This window comes from Vanessa atalanta, chromosome 18 (assembly GCF_905147765.1).
Source record: "Vanessa atalanta chromosome 18, ilVanAtal1.2, whole genome shotgun sequence".
In the NCBI taxonomy this organism is placed as follows: domain Eukaryota; kingdom Metazoa; phylum Arthropoda; class Insecta; order Lepidoptera; family Nymphalidae; genus Vanessa; species Vanessa atalanta.
In genome coordinates this window covers 4,643,775-4,662,244 of record NC_061888.1, presented here as the reverse complement: position 1 = coordinate 4,662,244, position 18,470 = coordinate 4,643,775, and the positions used below count along the sequence as shown (strand labels likewise).

Below are 18,470 nucleotides of genomic sequence, written 5' to 3'. Positions count from 1 at the left end.
TTACACCGGATGTTAGGTATCCCTGCAGAGCAAACTACAACCACCTAAAAAAATCACATTACAATATAAACCGTAATTCCAAGTAACCAAGATCCATTTTAGCTTACTAGTATTAGATGCCGCATACAAATATGTAACTTTTCAAACGTTGTTTTAACTATCACCCAAAATATCATAATTGTTAATGAAATGTTACCTTAAAGTGATAGTGTTAGGGTATAATTTTGAATGTGTTTCGTATGAATGAAATACCGGAAGGACACATTGTATTGCCTTCGCTACCTGGTGATAATATTCATTGTGAATGGTGGACACGAACAATTATGTACTAGGCATGAAATTTCGTGATGCATTCCTACGATGGTTGAACCTGCTTTATCGATAAACGATTAGTCCCTTATCAGGATACTTATCATAATAAGGAATATATATTCTAAGAACTTTGCATTTTAAATGAGACAAAAAACTCGTGTGTGTTAAGAACATGCATAAATTATAAAGTCGACCAGTTGAAGGTTATACATGGTTAACATCATTCTTAACCAATATGGCGTACAACAAATGATCGAGAAATATTCAATTAAAAACGAAATCTGTAATCGAACATTTTAGTAGACAGCAGGTCAACAAGATCCTACTTCATATTTGATTACACATGCTAATTACGATACGTAGACTTACAATGTATACAAACGTAAGTTATTTTACTTGATCTTGAGATTTGTTTTCTATAGAACATGTAGCATTGAAATTAAATTCAATTAGTATTTAAAGTTGCATTTTTTATGCATTACCAACAACGCATGCACAAATGCGCACCATTAATAAATAACAGAATCACACATAGACATACCAGTTTACGTAATAACGTAAAACTATCACAAGTGTGTGTGTAAACTTCCTCCAAGGTTACATGTGTGAGGGTGCTGGGAGGTTGCGGGGTAGGGGAAGGGGGGAGGGCAACTTCCCGCATAGCACCTGGCGCGCAGAGGTTAGATGCTTCGACAGGATCCCATTGATTTGTGGCATGATGCACTTCTCTTAATGTTAATTCTTCTTCACATTTTAAAAGTAACCTTTCAATGACAAATATAATTATTATAATCGTCGTAAAACATACATTGATTTATTATCTTACATAGAAAAACTTATAGTACCTATAGTATGTATAGTCATCATAAGAGAGAAATATTAAATACGTAAAACAATGATTGAATTTGTGTTTTACTATTTGTACAGTGAAATACCTGACGCGCTTTTGCACAAAGTTGCAAGCCGCGTCCTTTAATGCAGTCACGATATAGCATACTTGTGCGTCAATGTTTATTCTAAACGTGTAATTATCGGAAAACATTGAAACAATGCAAGTTCAGCCAATCGTGGTACCATTCACTGATGGTGACAATACCGTCGACATCACTTCTCCATCCTCTGTTTGTCTTGGTGAAAGTGATTATTGCGTTACACCCTATTTGCTTAAACGAAACTTTTAAAAACAATCCACGTTGTGCAACTTCAACACAAAGAAGTAAAATTATTCGCAACTCCGATTTTGAATGCGATTTGAATAGATTTCATCATTCCTGAATACAATGTGATGTTGGCAAAAAGAAGGCTTTTTTTAAGAAAACGTACACAGTATCCTTTAAACATTTAAATAAAAATCACTTATAGAATACGAAAAGAAGCATGTTGTAATAGAAAAAGTAAGAACAAGTTGTGCAAGAAATCTTAGACTTGCTATTGTTTCACGCGAATTCTGTTTCAGAACGTATTATGTGTCATTCTGAAGTTTCTTTTATTATTCTAAAGCATTAACAGTAGTAGAAATTCTTTAAGTAGATGTCAGTAAATTTTTGCATGATCGTTAACCAAATGACTGACATCCCAATTCAAGTATTTTACATGATTATGTTCAATCATTCCTATACTTTGTACAATGTTGGATGTTAATCGTTTTACAAAGTTTAATTTACTAGAATATCACTAACTTAATACTTATTATTTATAATCAACATTTACATAGATAGTGAGATTGATACACTAGAGTTTATAAATTATCAACACAAATAGGTTAAAAAAAAACAATCATATTAAGCCATCTTCGTTCGATAACGATCTTATTATAAAATGTAAAATTAAAAAAAAAACTTTACATATGTCTCGTCGATGTTTGCTCTGACTGTATTGTCCACGTGCGCCGAGTTAAACATTGACACGGACCGTTTGTACCGCGCCCACAGATAACCGACAATGAAATAGTGAGCCGCGCCTAAACGTCACTTTGGCCTTTTAAAAACATGTATTTTATTCTTTGTTTTTCAAGAGGTTGCTATGTTTTTTTGGTATTGTTTTCAGCGATGACAGCCTAATGGCTATTGATTTAAACAGTTCTAACGCAAACCAATTCCACTAGCTAACAACGTTTTATAATTTCAAAAAACACATGTGATACCAAATCTTTATTGAAACTCGAAGAAGCCATCCTAGCAGCTACGTTTCTAAGTCAACGTTTAAAAAGCCTAACGTTCTTGTTTATCAAGTCTTGTATGATACTATTAATTATATTATGCAATAAATTATTAAAATTAAGAAAGGTTAAGTTTTTATTCTCAAACAGAGAAGTTAACTTCGTTACGTTAGACTTTTCTCAAATTAAAAATAAAAAACTGACATAAGTTTATAGCAGTTGTAAAGTTTTTAGTAAGATAACTTCATTTTAACTGATTTTAGCTCTGTGTTGCGCTTTAGGACGATGCATGAATTTTAAAGATCTTTATTTCTGTATATTTCCCTTGATGTTGCCTAAGTCTGTTTATGATTTCCTTTGTGAATGTTAGCAAGAACAGATGACGTATTTTGTATCTATATACATAAGTCTAGTACTAACAATTTTATAATATTTTATAATTGATATATGTCCAAAAGAAATAATGAGATATATATATGTATGTAGTATATATAAAAAAGTATTTAAAATGTAATTGGATGTATATGAAACAAGTATATTTGAAAAAAATTAAATAACTGTTTATGTTCATAAGCAAAATCGATTTAAGAGTGTAGTATTATATTATGAAATCTATGAATGAAGTTTGTTGGAGACCTTTTGTGATGCAACAAAAAATTGGAGACCCTTAGAAATACTCCCGATGGAGCGCAATATTTACTACGACACCTCCTGTCCCTTTCACTTCCTCTACGACGACAACCTGTAGACAAGCGAGACCACATCACGTGAATGCACGTGCAAGACAGAGACGGTGCATTCATTCATAACCGAGTCCGCCATCCGGTCTGTGTTCTGAACGATCACTTCATCTCCTTCCAACGCGTTGTCTCTTATCGAGTGCGAGCAGGTGGCACCGGATGCATAGCGCCGCACTACAGCTTTAAACGGAAGTTCTTCAAAAGCCTCGCGAACATTCGCATTTTAAATGTTATCTGAAAGCAGTCATTTTCGGGCAGTGCGATCGGTGCGGTTGATTGCATTATCGAAAGTACTCGTGTAAATGTAAAGTGATTATTTAATGAGGGACAGGCGCAATTGGTGATTTTCGTAAGCTCGCTGGGAGTGAGCCGCGAGACGGAGAGCTTCGCCCCTCCGCCGGCGCCCATTGAGCGCGAGTAGTCGCGCATCGGCCGCAGAGACGCACGCGCGCGCCCTCACAGCCTGCCACTGAAAACTCTGGATATCCGATACCGAATTTGAAATGACCGGTCCGGAACACGAACGCTCGCTATCAATCTGTGCCCACAGAGTGTTTGCTCCTTTGTGATTTCGTTAATTGGTGCTTTTGAGTGAGTGACGCTGAGAATGTACGAGAAATCGCACTGGACACATTTACAATGGCCCAAATTACATTAAATGGGTAATTGCTATACGTCATTGGATAATGGATTCGGCTCTTATACCTAATGCAACATATCTGTCCTTCTAACTTGCGTGGGTCGCCGATGAATTTTGCACTTGACTACCGACTCTCTTTGTTTGATGCATTTCCATTTAAAATTTAACAATGCTGTCATGTGACGAATACAAAATTTAAATATTACACATATTTCGACTCGATATTATTATTTAAATAACTTTAGTGTCGCTTAAATATTTTTTAATAAAATTTAATAATTTGTGTCGCACGATATTTCTTGTTACAATTTAAAAGGCAGCGATAAACAAACAGGAAGATGGCAAACAGTAACCATTGCGTCGATTTTTTGCTTTTAATTAAAATTTATTATTGCATAATGTTATAATCTGTGAAATCTATCACTTCTTTTCAAGATAATAAGTCTTAAGTCAACTTCGACTGTGTTTTCCGTACGTACGTTGCGTACTTAGTCAGAATTCCTTGAGACGATCAGGTACTAGCAGGTAGAGCGTTATCAGCTTCGCTCAACGCTCGCCAACGAGCGTGGGAATGAAAAAAGCGTGTTAAACAATAGCTACAGATAAGAGCATCGTCAGACCCCATTTAGGGTGCCTTCCAGTAATTGTGCTTGTGTTTTCACTGACTGCGTTTCATAGCAACGTGCTTCGTAAATGTTATTGCACAATTGGTTATATTGATTTTAGATTAGAATGAGTAAACATAGTCGAACCATTTATTTATAAATATAATAATGTATTTTAAATTATATACTCACACAAACTGTTGTTATAAGTGCGCAGTGTCGGACACAGGTGTTATTTTGGACGTCAATTTGAACCCTTCATAACTTATTTAAAAAATGTTGCAATAACAGATGGCATTGGGCTAAATTAGTTAATTGGAATCGTTCCACGTAGAATCAACAAAATAATAAGTCTAATTTTGTATATAATTTATCAATGTAACAATATCCCGCGGCGTAAATAAGATTGTAACAAAAAACGTAAATCACATCGTATTCTAGCCCGTAATGAATTACGGATTAATTGTTTGTTTAACTTAAGTTCACAGAACTGTGATTAGTTGCTGAAAGTAAACTGTTTCTCGTTTTCCCGGTCACGCTTGCTTTCGACATAACCAAACATTATGGTCACAATGTTCTGAGCTGCAATACAAAATACAGAAATACTTCAAGGTCGAAGTAGATGTTAGAACAATACAAAAATACATTTTAAATGTAATTCTTACAGAAATCCAACATACAGATAAAACATCGATTCGTATTTTTTATAAATATAAACTTATTATTTACCTACAAGTTATTAAAACATTCTTATAAAATATAAATGAACATATATTTATTTCTTTTTTAATAGACATATACATATATATATAATATAGCTAACACGACACTGATTTAATACTGCGATATATATATTACAATACTTAGTCGCCGTACTCAGTTTAGTACATATGTACGTCCGACAACGTAGATTCTTATGAACTCTATCAATATCACCGAAATGATTCGTGCAAATGAAGACGCTTAAACAAGTTTTTATATACATAAATTTAATAATTTTAGTATGTACTTATTAATTTTACGAGAAATAAAATTAAATTTTATCATAACCTCAAATATAGGTATTAAATTAGGTGTTAGGTAGGTAGAGCAAAAAAATACTTCTAAATACTTTCATTTTTTTATTTATCAATACATTTTATTACTTTATGTTCTTCCAAAAAAAGTTTATCCAACGCTTAGTGTAGAGTTGCGTGAACAAAATGTCAAATTTTCGCAGTCAACCAACCATGTTCATGAGTCACTATTTCAAACAAATAAATTGTTGGGACTTGGAAACTTAGCCTCTATAATGTAGTGTGGTGAACTACAACTTTTTTTATTTGATTTTTTGTCACTAACATTATTGTAAACATCCAGTAAAGTAGTCAAATTTAAATTAATTTTAAATAAAGCTATTTTAAATAATTGCTCATTGGTTTTTTTTATTAACGACACTTTTAAGACTATAAATTGGATTTAAAGATAATAACGTGAGTAGAAAATTCAAAATTAACAATATCCGCAATTATATTTGGCCATTTGTAACAAAAATTTTGTTTTTAAATTTGACATTAATTATAATTATACCAATGTAGCAAAAAACGTATACGACGACATAGACAATAATCTTTAAAATGTTTTTAAAGAAAAGAGAAACCCTAAAGCTTTAGATAATTATCGCAAAAGGTTTCTTAATTGCTGTTTGTATATATAATTTAATGACTTTGAAGTGACACGACAACTTATTACAAACATGTACCTGTCATACATATACCTAATTCATTATATTATTATCTATGGCTTTCCAAAAACAAAGTCAAGCAAGCACAGGTAGAGTTCCGTGATATTTTATGCAATGGGTGTGTTTATCTGTCTTCAACGCATCAATAAATTTGCCGCAACGCATTAGGAAATATTTTCAGCCAACGTTAACATGCTGTTAATAGTCCCTAATGGCACAGTGACACGTAGCGACCTAATTTCATAGCGAATGGGAATATATAACAAGGCTAAATTAGGCATCTATATTTAAATTAATTCGAACACCAGTTAAAATTCTCAATTTACATTTAATCTAACGGAAAATTAATGATTTTAAACACGTTTTGAACACAAGCATATTTATCTCTAGAGTGTTTTAAGTAATTATTATTTATTACGGTAGGTAAAAATATAAAGAGGAATGTGATACTTTTAAATATTTTATTAAATGAAATGAATTTTATAAAGCGAGTTTAATATTATTTAATGTCTTTGTGTTCCTAAATGAAAATGTTACGTAAAAGGCGACACTGAACTTAACCCTATACTCAAGAAATTAACATACAAAAGTACTGAAATCGCTTACATTTGAATGTCTAATGAGCCCCTATATTTATAATCCGAAATGCAGAGGACGTGTTTACGATTTGAGTAGGTAAATATATTTAGTTCATTAATATTAATTTGTACCTACATATAAACTGGAAAAGGTCTTAAATAAATATTCACATAAACATTTTATTAATAAGGTAAACAACAAAACCTTTTGAGTATTGATAAAAAGTATTATATTTTTTAAAACAGCGCAGTAGCCGAATTGCAAGCACTAAAAATAACAAGGTCGTAAAGATCGTGGTCGCCATTTCATGCATTATCGAGAACCGAAGCGGCTGTTACACCGCCCACACAATAAAATATTCATAAAAATTTGAATATTATAGATTCTGAAACGTAGAGTTTTCCTCTCAGAGATTTTTCTCGCGGGCGGCACGCTGCGCATGCGCGTGGGCGGTGGGAGGTGTTCGCCAATCGCCGGTCAGCCCGCCCCACGCTTCACGCCGCTCGTGTGCACGCCTTGTAATCTCATTTACCTAACTTTTCAAAACACCCACTCGAGATAGACGCCAAAGAATCCGATAACAACCGCCAATTTTGTCTCCCAATTGTTGCCCGAAAAATATTATTAATAAATCTACAAACCCAGACTCACAGCTATCATGTTTAATATGGCATCGCTGAAAAAAACTTAGCCATTTGCATTATTCACGTCCATAAAATATATTAATTTTCTCATAAATTGAAAAAAAAATTCACACAGTAGTGCATATTTCATTATCATTTTCGTAATGTTTTGATGTTTCATTGTGGTATCTACAAAAGCTTATCGTATTGCATTCATTAATATGTAAATTCGAGTCCAAATGGGGACACCCTTGTAATGTAACTGACGTTTTCTACATCGTAAGGCTACAATTCACTCAAAGAAGTTTTTATACTCACCTAAATGTGGTAAGGACTTAAAAACTTATGTTTTTTTGCGAGATTACATTTCGATATAACCAGCCAGACCTTATATGTAAAAGTATTAATATGGTATATCTGTATCAGTTCTTTGGTTCACTTTTTATAACGATGACCTTATTCGTTAACGGTCACGTAATATGTAATTGCGACTAGGTGTTACACATTTGATTGAAACATAATATCTTAGATTTAAGCACAATTTATGTTAAAATATTTATAACTTTGCTATAATAGGAGACAAAGTCAAATGCATAAACATAGCGGATACTAAACTTTAAAACCAAACTGACTTTTGTACATTCAAAAACTAATATTATACCAACGCAATACATATGGATATAAAATCAAATTCAAAAATATATTATAAACAATTTTATTTATATCAGAATAAACTCGTACCATTCACTCGAAATAAATCTAAGTGTCTATATATACGTTGTAGTAATTACCTATTGTAGTCACATTTATCATCGCCGCCCCACCGTCCATAACGTTTTAATTGAACGGTCTAAGGTCAAATCACTTGGGACGGTTGGAACGGGCGACCGTCGCTACATTATCTATGCTATTTGTTAGCTCAACCACAGATTAATAATTCAACTTGTACATCATTCGACATTATTTTTAATTGAAAAAGGTCTTAAAATATACAGCCTAAGCAATTTGTTAAATTGTACTGTTTGTGTTGCACATATAGTTAGCTAATACTTACCTACACTTGAACAGTTTAATGATCACGAAAATGCAGTGAGCGTCAAATATGCATACAATTTGTGTTTTGTATCAACATTGTATAATAGTTGGACAATTTGTACAAAAGTTAGCTTACGCGGAGCGCACCGAACAATCTATAACATTGTTGTTTGCATCAACATTACCGAATTGTTATACAAGCATTGTTCCACATTTGAATCGACTCCCGCGTCACACGCGCTTCGCCGAAGCATCCATTGTCACGATGTTTGTTTGCTCGCAACGCGTAAAAGCGTTCAAAATCTCGCGAATGTCCCATCAAAACATCACAGAGGCAAACGTGTTCTCGGACGAGCAAAACGATCTCTGTCGAACGAGTCTGAATAAATTGAATTCCGACGTGCTCGTAATTTTAAATGTTCCGAATACGTTGTTTCGATGTTTAAATACAAAATCCACATTAAAGTTATTTAGCGTGCATGCGGGTGTCCACTTTCCTATTAAGGGGTCGAAGATGAGATAGAAATTAGAGCCGACCCCGGTTGATCCCGCAGTGCAATTGACACCCAACGCTTAGTATTTGCTGTAGTCGGCCGCAGGCATTAATTAACGCACTTAGATGTAAATTCTTTGTTATACATCACACATATTGTATTCGAATTGCAAATGTACTAAAAACATAAAAAATAATTATAATAATATTATATCATACATAATAAATTTTAAAATGCATAATTTCGAATTTCATTATTTCGAATTTAACAAATGCAATCGCTCTTAGTTGGTTGGGGAGACAAATTGGGAGCGACAATCGAGTTAATTGACCCGTGGCTGGCAATCTCAGCTCGACCACATGATTAACCGCAGTCACACTGACACTACTAGACACATTAGCTACGAAACAATTAGCCATCAATAACACATTTCTTCACAATCTGCCACAAGTTTATTTAATAGCTTATGCTCGGTGTACGTTACAAAGGCTTTTTAATTGTTTTTTTGTAGGTAATTGTCCGATACGACTCACGCAACATATGTTGATAGTACTTACTATGCAAGAAACCTTTATACAAAATCGAATAACAACTGAATCTACTAAGTTTCAACTCAATCGGACGAACGAAGTGTGAACGTACAAATAGAATACGAACACATAGAGAAAATGATTTTTATATATAAGATAAAAGAAAAAATATATATCGAAATACAATAACACAACAATTTTCACGAGTCAGCCAGCGATACCTATTACTAAATAAACATATAACACTATTCGTATTGAACTATTGTCCTCCAATATTGGACGAGGCAACTGGCCCTATTAAATGACACTTGTGGCACAAAGGATCGTCCTCGATACAAAGTTCACTACCTAAAGGAATGTTTCGATCAGTAAAACATTTATATTTGAAAAGAGAACAGTTTTCGTTTGATATGTTTGTTAAAATTTACGTGTAACTTTTGAATTTAAACTACCTTGTCCAATATGATGCATGCGGTGTCTAAATTTGATTTTCATTGAGGGCAATTCGTCGCCCCCATCATCGCTAAGTAAGTTAGATTGAATATATGTATGTATACATTAAGGCCCATTTGTCCTCAATTTCCTGCAGTTAAGAGAATTTTATATTAACGTTTGACTCAAAAATAACAGTTCTTTAAAAAAAAAAACAAAAACAAAATAACTAACAATACTTTATGACCTCTCAAGTTCACGAACTCGAACAATCGTGTGAACTGATAAAAAAATTCCTACGTATTAATTAAAATGTTTGCCACTAACTCGTTAACAATACTTAAAATTTAATATTTTCGATAACCACTATACTTACCGACCCTTCTACGAAGCGGTTATTAAATCGGAATAAAGATGTTTACACGCATTTAACCCTTGAACCCTCATCTCGGTCGGTTGCACCGTGCCTATCAATTTGTTATGTAATATATGACATGCATATTATTAAAGTAATAAGCCCTTTTAAAAGTAAATTCATTCAATTACACCATTAAATTAAATCATGTGACATTTATACATTAAAATATAAGGGGGTATAGACTATATATCTTTTGTTTGTACTTTTTTGAGACAATTTCTTCTAATTTATGTATATATTTTTTATGAGGATTATTATAAAATGAAGTTAAATCGAATTAGTAATTAAACTGTTTAAACAAATGACGAAAGAAGCGCCGTTATTTATGAAGTCTACACTCAAGGGTCAAAACTCTAACCACAAAATTTAGCGAAATTGTTCGTCACGGACTAACGGACCGTGTGAGAACTGTGAGCTCGGTGGGGGTTATACTAGAGGGTAGGTGCGGGTGGCAAGTAGGGAACCGGAAACGACTGGGCCGTACCACGCACCTGTGGGAATGTTCCATGCTATTTGAATATTGCTTGACTTCGTATCGAGAACAACTTGCAACTCGACGCATTGGTTATCTGTTAATAACGCACTTTTTAAATTTGATTGGCTAATAAATAGTCGAAGGCAAAATTCAAGAGACTCAAATTAACAAATTATTATAGGTTTTACGAAGTATGAGTACTGAGCAGTGATAACTAAATGAACTTTTCAACGGTGACGTAAAGAAAAATCACCGACAAAATGAAAAATAGTGAAGAGTGTTTAGACTAATATTCTGACATTAAAAAAAATAAGTGTGATATTTATTGATCTTATTTAAAATAGAATTTTAGTTTGTATATTTTGTAAATTATAGACTAAACAGACATTTGTAAATAAAAAAGTGCTCAAAAAGATTATAAATATACAAGAGAATAGTGCTAGTGTGAATAGTTCGGACTTCAAGAGTCCGCGGCAGACACGATCAAGCGACGGCTGCAATTGCAGGCATGGGAATCAAAGTCATGATGAAAGCTTTCAATAAGCCAAAAGGTTAGTAAATGGTAAAATAATTAATAGAAAAACTACAAATGCGCTATGTTCTAAAACATGGAATCATATTATTTTTTTTTTCATTTTGTTAGTTACCTAATGGTAGCTACCGTATTACGAGTGTATTAATAACATACTTAAATTTTTACTCTAAGAGTGTAATGCAATCTAATACTCTTAAAAACAGATAAGTGACAGATTAAAAATAATAACTGTCAATCATACGTTGACGACTGACAGCAGTCGGCCATTTGCAGAATTCGAATTTAAAATTTGCAACACTATTATTGTCGGTTGTGAAAAGGCGATGTATCATCCTCAGAGTGACGCAACGCTCTCGGTTTCGCCTGCTCTTGTACCAAATGTGAACGCTCCGTGACCGTAAGAAATATATGAATATACGCTTCTAATGCGTATCAACTCTTGTAAAATAGTGAAGCATTGTAGCACTTGAATAATCACCCTTGAAAATATTTTAAATAAGTATACCTATTATTTCAAAAGTTTAACTAGATTTAGAATAGAATATCTAAAAGCTGTTTTTACAACTTACCAAAGATTCAATAAAATACGACTCATCGACAATACAAACCTCTATAATTAAAATAAAAAAGACTTTAGTTGCTCTTTGGTTTATTCCATAGTGTAACAAAGCAGCACGATCCGTAACATCGCGTGCCTACAAACTTATGGCAGCGGTTGTGCAAGCTTCATTACCGTAATTATGACCTGCGCATGCTCTGCTGATCTTGAAAGTGAAGACTTTGTGCACAGCCTGAGAACTGTTGCCGAACATTGTTTGTGTACGACTAGACAAATTAATCGTCAGCTTCCTAAAAAAATAAACAAAAAGATTAATATCAAGTATATAATATTAAAATTAAAATTAATAATGAGCGTCATTTCAAAATGAACCTGGTACATATTTCATCTTGACTCAATCTCTGTATAGTTCGTCAAGTTATAAACACGAATAAAGACATCATAATAAAGTTCTAAGAGTATCTCAAGGGAACAATAGTAAGTCAATGAAGCAACAGTAGGAACGCGTTTACGACTCAACACACACGGGGGCCATAAAAAGTCATAACAATTTACTGATATAACAAAGAAGAAGGCATCTAGTACGGGAGCTAATAACGCACCGAACAGCATCAGCGCGCATGCGCGGGGGCGTCCATTCACGCCGCTGATTGGCCCATCCGGTGCGCGCTCAATGAGATGATGCGCCCGCGCCGCCTCTGTCATTGAGCAAAGGTCTCTCGCCTACATTCGTGATCAACGTTACAGATCTTTAGATTAATATGCCCACTATTGTTAGCTACCGTTTAAAACGTAGAACTAAATGCTAATGGTTTTTTCCGTCTGATTTACAAGACTAGTTTTTTCTTTCATTGGAGTCAGTATACCATGTTCATAAATTTTATTTGTATTTAAACTATTGACCAATTTGAACCTTAACAGAGCCAAGAGTCTAACAAAATGGACACCGTGATCACACAAAGCGTTCTCATTTTCTAGATGACTGGACACAAACCATTTAGAAATTACATTAAGTATATCCATTGTCATTAAAAAAAAAAACATATTTATTCGATGATTACATTTAATACTTGTATTACACACCAGTCTGAGCACTTGATTTGTTTAACTATGAACAAACAACAATTAAAATTAAGGCGTAGATGAATGAATTTCTAAATATTTTAATTTTGCTACGTAACAGATATATATACCCTTTTACGATAGGTAGAATGAAATACATCGTGTAGTGTAATTTCGCTTATAAGACGCTAGTAACAGTTATTGGAGTAATTATGAGTAAAGACGACGATTTGAATGCAAAACATCGCACGCGCCGTTTACGTCACGCGACGTTCCAAGTTCAAACGAACAATGGAGAAGCCGGTAAAAATGGCGCGAGCTTTTGTTATTTGAAGCTATTGTAGTCACGCTGTGTCACGGCGTTAATAGTTCAAATAAAAATAGACTATGTTTAATAGCTAATCTCAAGAATATATTGAGATTTATTGAAACAAAAATTGATTTTAACGTAGCATTAATTAGGCAGTAACATCATTTAAGGGCAATAAACAAAAAAGTGTTTAAGTGGTATATAAAACTTTTTATAGGTCTAGAATTGCTACAATTTCTTGTGAAATTGTTCAAAATAATAAAGGAATGAAGTTATAACTTTAATCGGAATAGTGTCTTCATTTAAAACCGCGCAACAAGTGCCGTTCCCCGCTATTCAACCCTACTCGCCACCTCGCCACCTGTTGTCGTGTGGTCACGAGGGAAATGTAGGGCATTTATATTGTTTGATCAGATATAACGGCGACAAAAAAATACAGGAATATTGGTGTATAACAACATTGTAATGGTGTATAATAAATGTATAATAATGAAAAACTTGACAAACAATAGGTATTGGTAAACTTATTCTCAATCCAACCTATACATAACCTGCATTAGAATAATCGGAAGATAAATAAAATTCCATATATGTAACTTGTTGCCTCTTTTCAGTTTTACAAGAAATATTTGAAGCTACTTTTTTCGTCTTTCTAGGATAAAAGAATATATAGTTTTCGCGAGGCATTGCACGATTCACGGTGCGAAATATCAATGAGTGCACTCATTACTCAAATCAATTCTGTGACTTTTATTACTAAATGCCCGAATTATTACTACGTCTATATATATTAACTTAACAATAAAAAGACTTGAAAAACTTTGTTGGACAACCGTAGGGTACCAATAAGTTTCAAGTGTTAAAATCGTCAGGACATCTGGGTTGATCAAACTAATATTGTTGGTTGTTACAAGAAATCGCCGATATTCATTAATCGGCTTAATAAAATAGCGAAGGTTGTAAGGCAACTTTTGTGTTCTGTTGTGTGCCCGCGCGCATCTCCGGCCCATTGTGCCGTTATCAACGCCATTCACGATTCGGCGCACTGTCGATACATACAATTTGCATTTAACCTTCAAAATCAACTAACTTCTACCAAGCATGTTTGAACTGTTATACGCCAATATACTTACTATCTTTATTTTTTGTTGTATTTGTATAAGCTACTTTAAATAAATAAAAAATAACTGAATATATTTTTATTTTAGTTTGATAGTATATTTAAACCAGCAGTTTTTTACGTTCGCACAGAACTCTTGAATAACTCTAAAAACATATGTAAGTATGATCATCCAGCGGAGAAATGGGATTAACTTGCATAAAAAATTAAGACAAAGTTTTCTCAGGACCATCTGAATTTCAAAAATGATGCGCATTGTTAATTTGACTGAATAATCAATGCTGTCTGGCATACCTAAATGCAACTTAACGAAAAAATTAATCGAATCACAATTTTAAACAAAAACTGTAACCGATGCAAGACCGCTTCGTTTTTAAACGAAGCAATAATTCCAGGTGACAAAAACTCAAATCCAGGATCATGCTGTGTACAGCCATTAACAAGCCCAAGAGATTTTAAACAACCTGAACGTTTTCATTAAGCTATAATGTGAACATCGATGTAGAAAGAAAAACTTAAACCGTCTTCATTTCCGTGGACACTTACATTTTATTGCATCGAACACGTGTTTTAACTCACAATGAAATCTTAAGAATCAAAACGACCTAAAACCGAGAGTGATCATCATCCTTCACTTTTTATCACATAATACAAATCTGAACTTTAATACTTAATTACTAAACAAATACTAAAACGTTAATACTAGTAAAATAATATTCTGATTATTTGAACAGAGTTAATTGTGTATAGACTTAAAGACTTTATATTCTATAATACATGTTTCGAAATGATCAAGCCTTAAGACGCACCTTCATATTCGTGTAACAATTTTAATGTCATCAACATTATAGCTTGAAGTTTATAAAAATAAAGAAAATTTTAAAAATCTGTAATGATATCCAAATATTTCAGTGCTAATTTTAAGGATGTGAATAAATTGTAGAAGTCGATTCAACAACAAAGGTTTCGATCCAGCTGGACGGATGATGACCATCGGAAACCATACGTGATAATTAAGCCAAAATCACCCGGACTAATTACCTTAATGACGGAAACGGAACTTGTCACGTTTTTTTGTCATCTCGAAATACAATTCTTAAAGTAAATGAAACCCATTTTACGAATACCTTGTTAATATATTTTTTATTTTATAGACTTAATGTAAGGGATAAAAACAGTGACAGAGAACACATAGATTATTAAAGCTAAATAATTAATAAGTAATAAAAATACCAGGAATATGAGTAATAAGTTATTCAATTTATGAAATATTTTATCATTTTCATATAAAATATGTAGAAGATAATAAAAAAAACCTCTTTTAAATGACGGATTAATTAATTAAAACTAAAATTTTTATGGCTTCGTGTATCTAATATATTACATATAGGTACATTCATGAATCTTGCCATACAATAACTCTTTTTTTTGTATCCTTATGAATATGTTTAATGCGTAATTATATGAATAAATCAAGAATAATTATTTTATGATAATGCGTGTGTATATTAATAAGTCGAGTGCGCAGGTGTGCGTGATGCAGCCAGTGCGTTTTATTTGCAATTACATTTCATACAATACAATAGCAAACGTACATATACACGTTGATTTATGTAAAATGTCAAAGGATATGCAATAGGTTACAACTAATATATGTATAGAAATCCTGATGTTGAAAATATACCTCATGTATGTATGTGTAATTATACATACAAATATTTTCTAATGATACCAAAATGATCCAGTGGATAAAACGCGTTGACGTTAACCGCGGATCAAAGCCGAGCACCTCTGAATAATATGTGGTGAAGGCAAATATCGTGAGGAATTAGAAAATCGCAGTATGAAGTGGTCTGTACTCAAGGTATCATTGCCCAGCTGTGAGATGTATACGTAGTTTATTTATTTATATTTTATCTCATTTATAAAATGACACATTTTGTATGTGTATTTTACTAGCATACTATGTTTAATTGTTTATAAATTCGAATCGAATAAAACTAAAACGATTAAAATATAAACTAACGGTATATTGCCCGTTTACATCGTAAAAAAAAGTCGACGACATTTTATTATCATTAAAATCATAGGATGTTTTATTCAAATTAGTTTATATGTATATAAATTAGCACATTTCGTTTCGCACGATAACTACGATGATTTTTTTTGTACTGCTTATATTAAAATCGGATTGCCAATCTTCACACCATACCGGTATGATATTAAAATCACAACACCAAAAAGGAAAGGGCTGAAAGAAAAAAACAATTTTGTATTAATTTTGTATTTATACCGTCAGGTAATTAATAATACGATATTTTTACATATTTATGGAACAGCTAGGCTTATTTAAAATGTATTTCGTTTCATTATAATCTTCTAGAAATCTTAACCCTTTCAAATCTCATATCCGATAAAGGATATCGTTCCTATGGTATTACTGCACACAAGGATACATTCGCAGTGAGTCAAGTGCAGCTGCCGGCATCAACGAGTAAATCACAATGCGCCGGAGTTTGCAATTAATGTCCGCGTGATTCGCAACAATCACTGCAGTCTTACTTCGCCCTTTAATATTATAATATATTGTTTTCTCAGATTTTTCACAACTCACAGTTGTTTTAATAAAAGCCTGAAAGTTTTACGATTACCTAAACCCCTGGACGCAAAATCTTACCTCGCGAATAGTTAAAATAATAATTTTAATAATATCCATAACTGTTTGTTTCTATAAACGATGCTCAAACATTACTTATTCAAAACATAACGTAGAATAAAAAAATATTTTTTTTTTATAATATAGAGAAGGACATCATACTGATTGATATGTTATGTTATTTTAATATTAACATACGCATTAATAATGTAAATCATATGTAACCTGTCTTAGTTCACATAAGTTTTTTGCGGTGTATAAACGATCTCGTGTTTCGTCCCGTGGACGAGAATACGTATGAAACATTTAAATGATATCAGAACGGTTCAGCTAGAAGATCGGAGCGGGCACCGACCGTGGGAGAGCAGTACAAATCTCAACATCTCAGAACTGGTCGGCAGGTGTGCAAGCCGCGCGCACACACACGCACGCCCACGCACACACGCGACGCAAACCAGACGCACTTATGAATGAAGCCTGCGTCCGCGCACGACTCACACATACGTGATGCAATCTTGCTTGTTTATCTCTGATTTATTTTATTCCAAGCCATTGGGACTCGAAAGAAATCAACTATTAATTTGTTCTTCACTACTCGGTAGAAATAAAAGTAAATACCGTAGATGAAGTAATTAATCCGTTGATAATAAACGTCGCTTGATGAAGTTCACGTTTGATTAGAAGATACGTACCGCTGTGGACAGTAATAATCTGTCACTCGCACACTTTGATCTTAACTTTATGGCATCCATGTAAAAAAATAACTATTCGTACAGTCTCTATAAATCATACAGGTGATAAAAATTTTGTTAATAAATAAATCTTTGATTTATACGACTACATGATATTAAATGAACGGCATGGAAGGCAGGAATTAATGGGTGAAAAGCTAGTCGCTTGTAACTGGTATTACACCTGTGTAATCAATGATCAGTAATTTCGACGCCATCGCTGGCTACCTACTCTAATCAAACCTTTAACTATCCAATGAAATATCTTAGCTACTTATTTTCTCAATCGGTCTAATTAACTTTAGCGCTTCTATACCGAAGTTAACTGAGCTCTTCCCATTATATTACATGGATGAATCGATACTTGAAATTACATCTTTTAAATTAAGTGTAAGCAAATAGGAAAACTAAGGGCTGTGAACATAATTAACTTTTGTCCATTTTAAATATTAATTATGAGCTACTTAAAATCTATCTTGTAAATACATATTTTGTTATTTATAGAACAAATAGGTTTTTACAAGACACTTCATCTCTACTGAGAAAAATCGGGCAAAATATTTAAACAAATATTTAATAAGTTTCAACCAAAATTATATTTTTCTTTGATGACAAAAGCATTATGAATTCTGAAAATTTAAAAAATAGTTTTTTTCTCATTAAACATAAATAAAATATAGCTTTAATTTTTAACAAATCTTCTTAGAAAAATATATCAGAAACAAAGAAAATT

General features: G+C 33.0%; 1 protein-coding gene across 2 annotated transcripts in view; it reads left to right on the top strand.

The window, feature by feature from the left end:
• Positions 1–18,470, top strand: part of LOC125071062 (ETS-like protein pointed) — a 121,981-nt gene that overhangs the window by 68,889 nt on the left and 34,622 nt on the right. Inside the window, exon 1 of one of the 2 annotated variants that reach the window (XM_047681136.1) lies at positions 11,154–11,315. The exons of the other annotated variant lie outside the window; for it this stretch is intronic. Coding sequence (XP_047537092.1) covers positions 11,273–11,315 — 43 coding nt within the window. The 5' untranslated portion in view covers positions 11,154–11,272. Of the gene's footprint in view, positions 1–11,153; positions 11,316–18,470 lie in introns of those variants that run through there. 2 annotated transcript variants of the gene reach the window in all.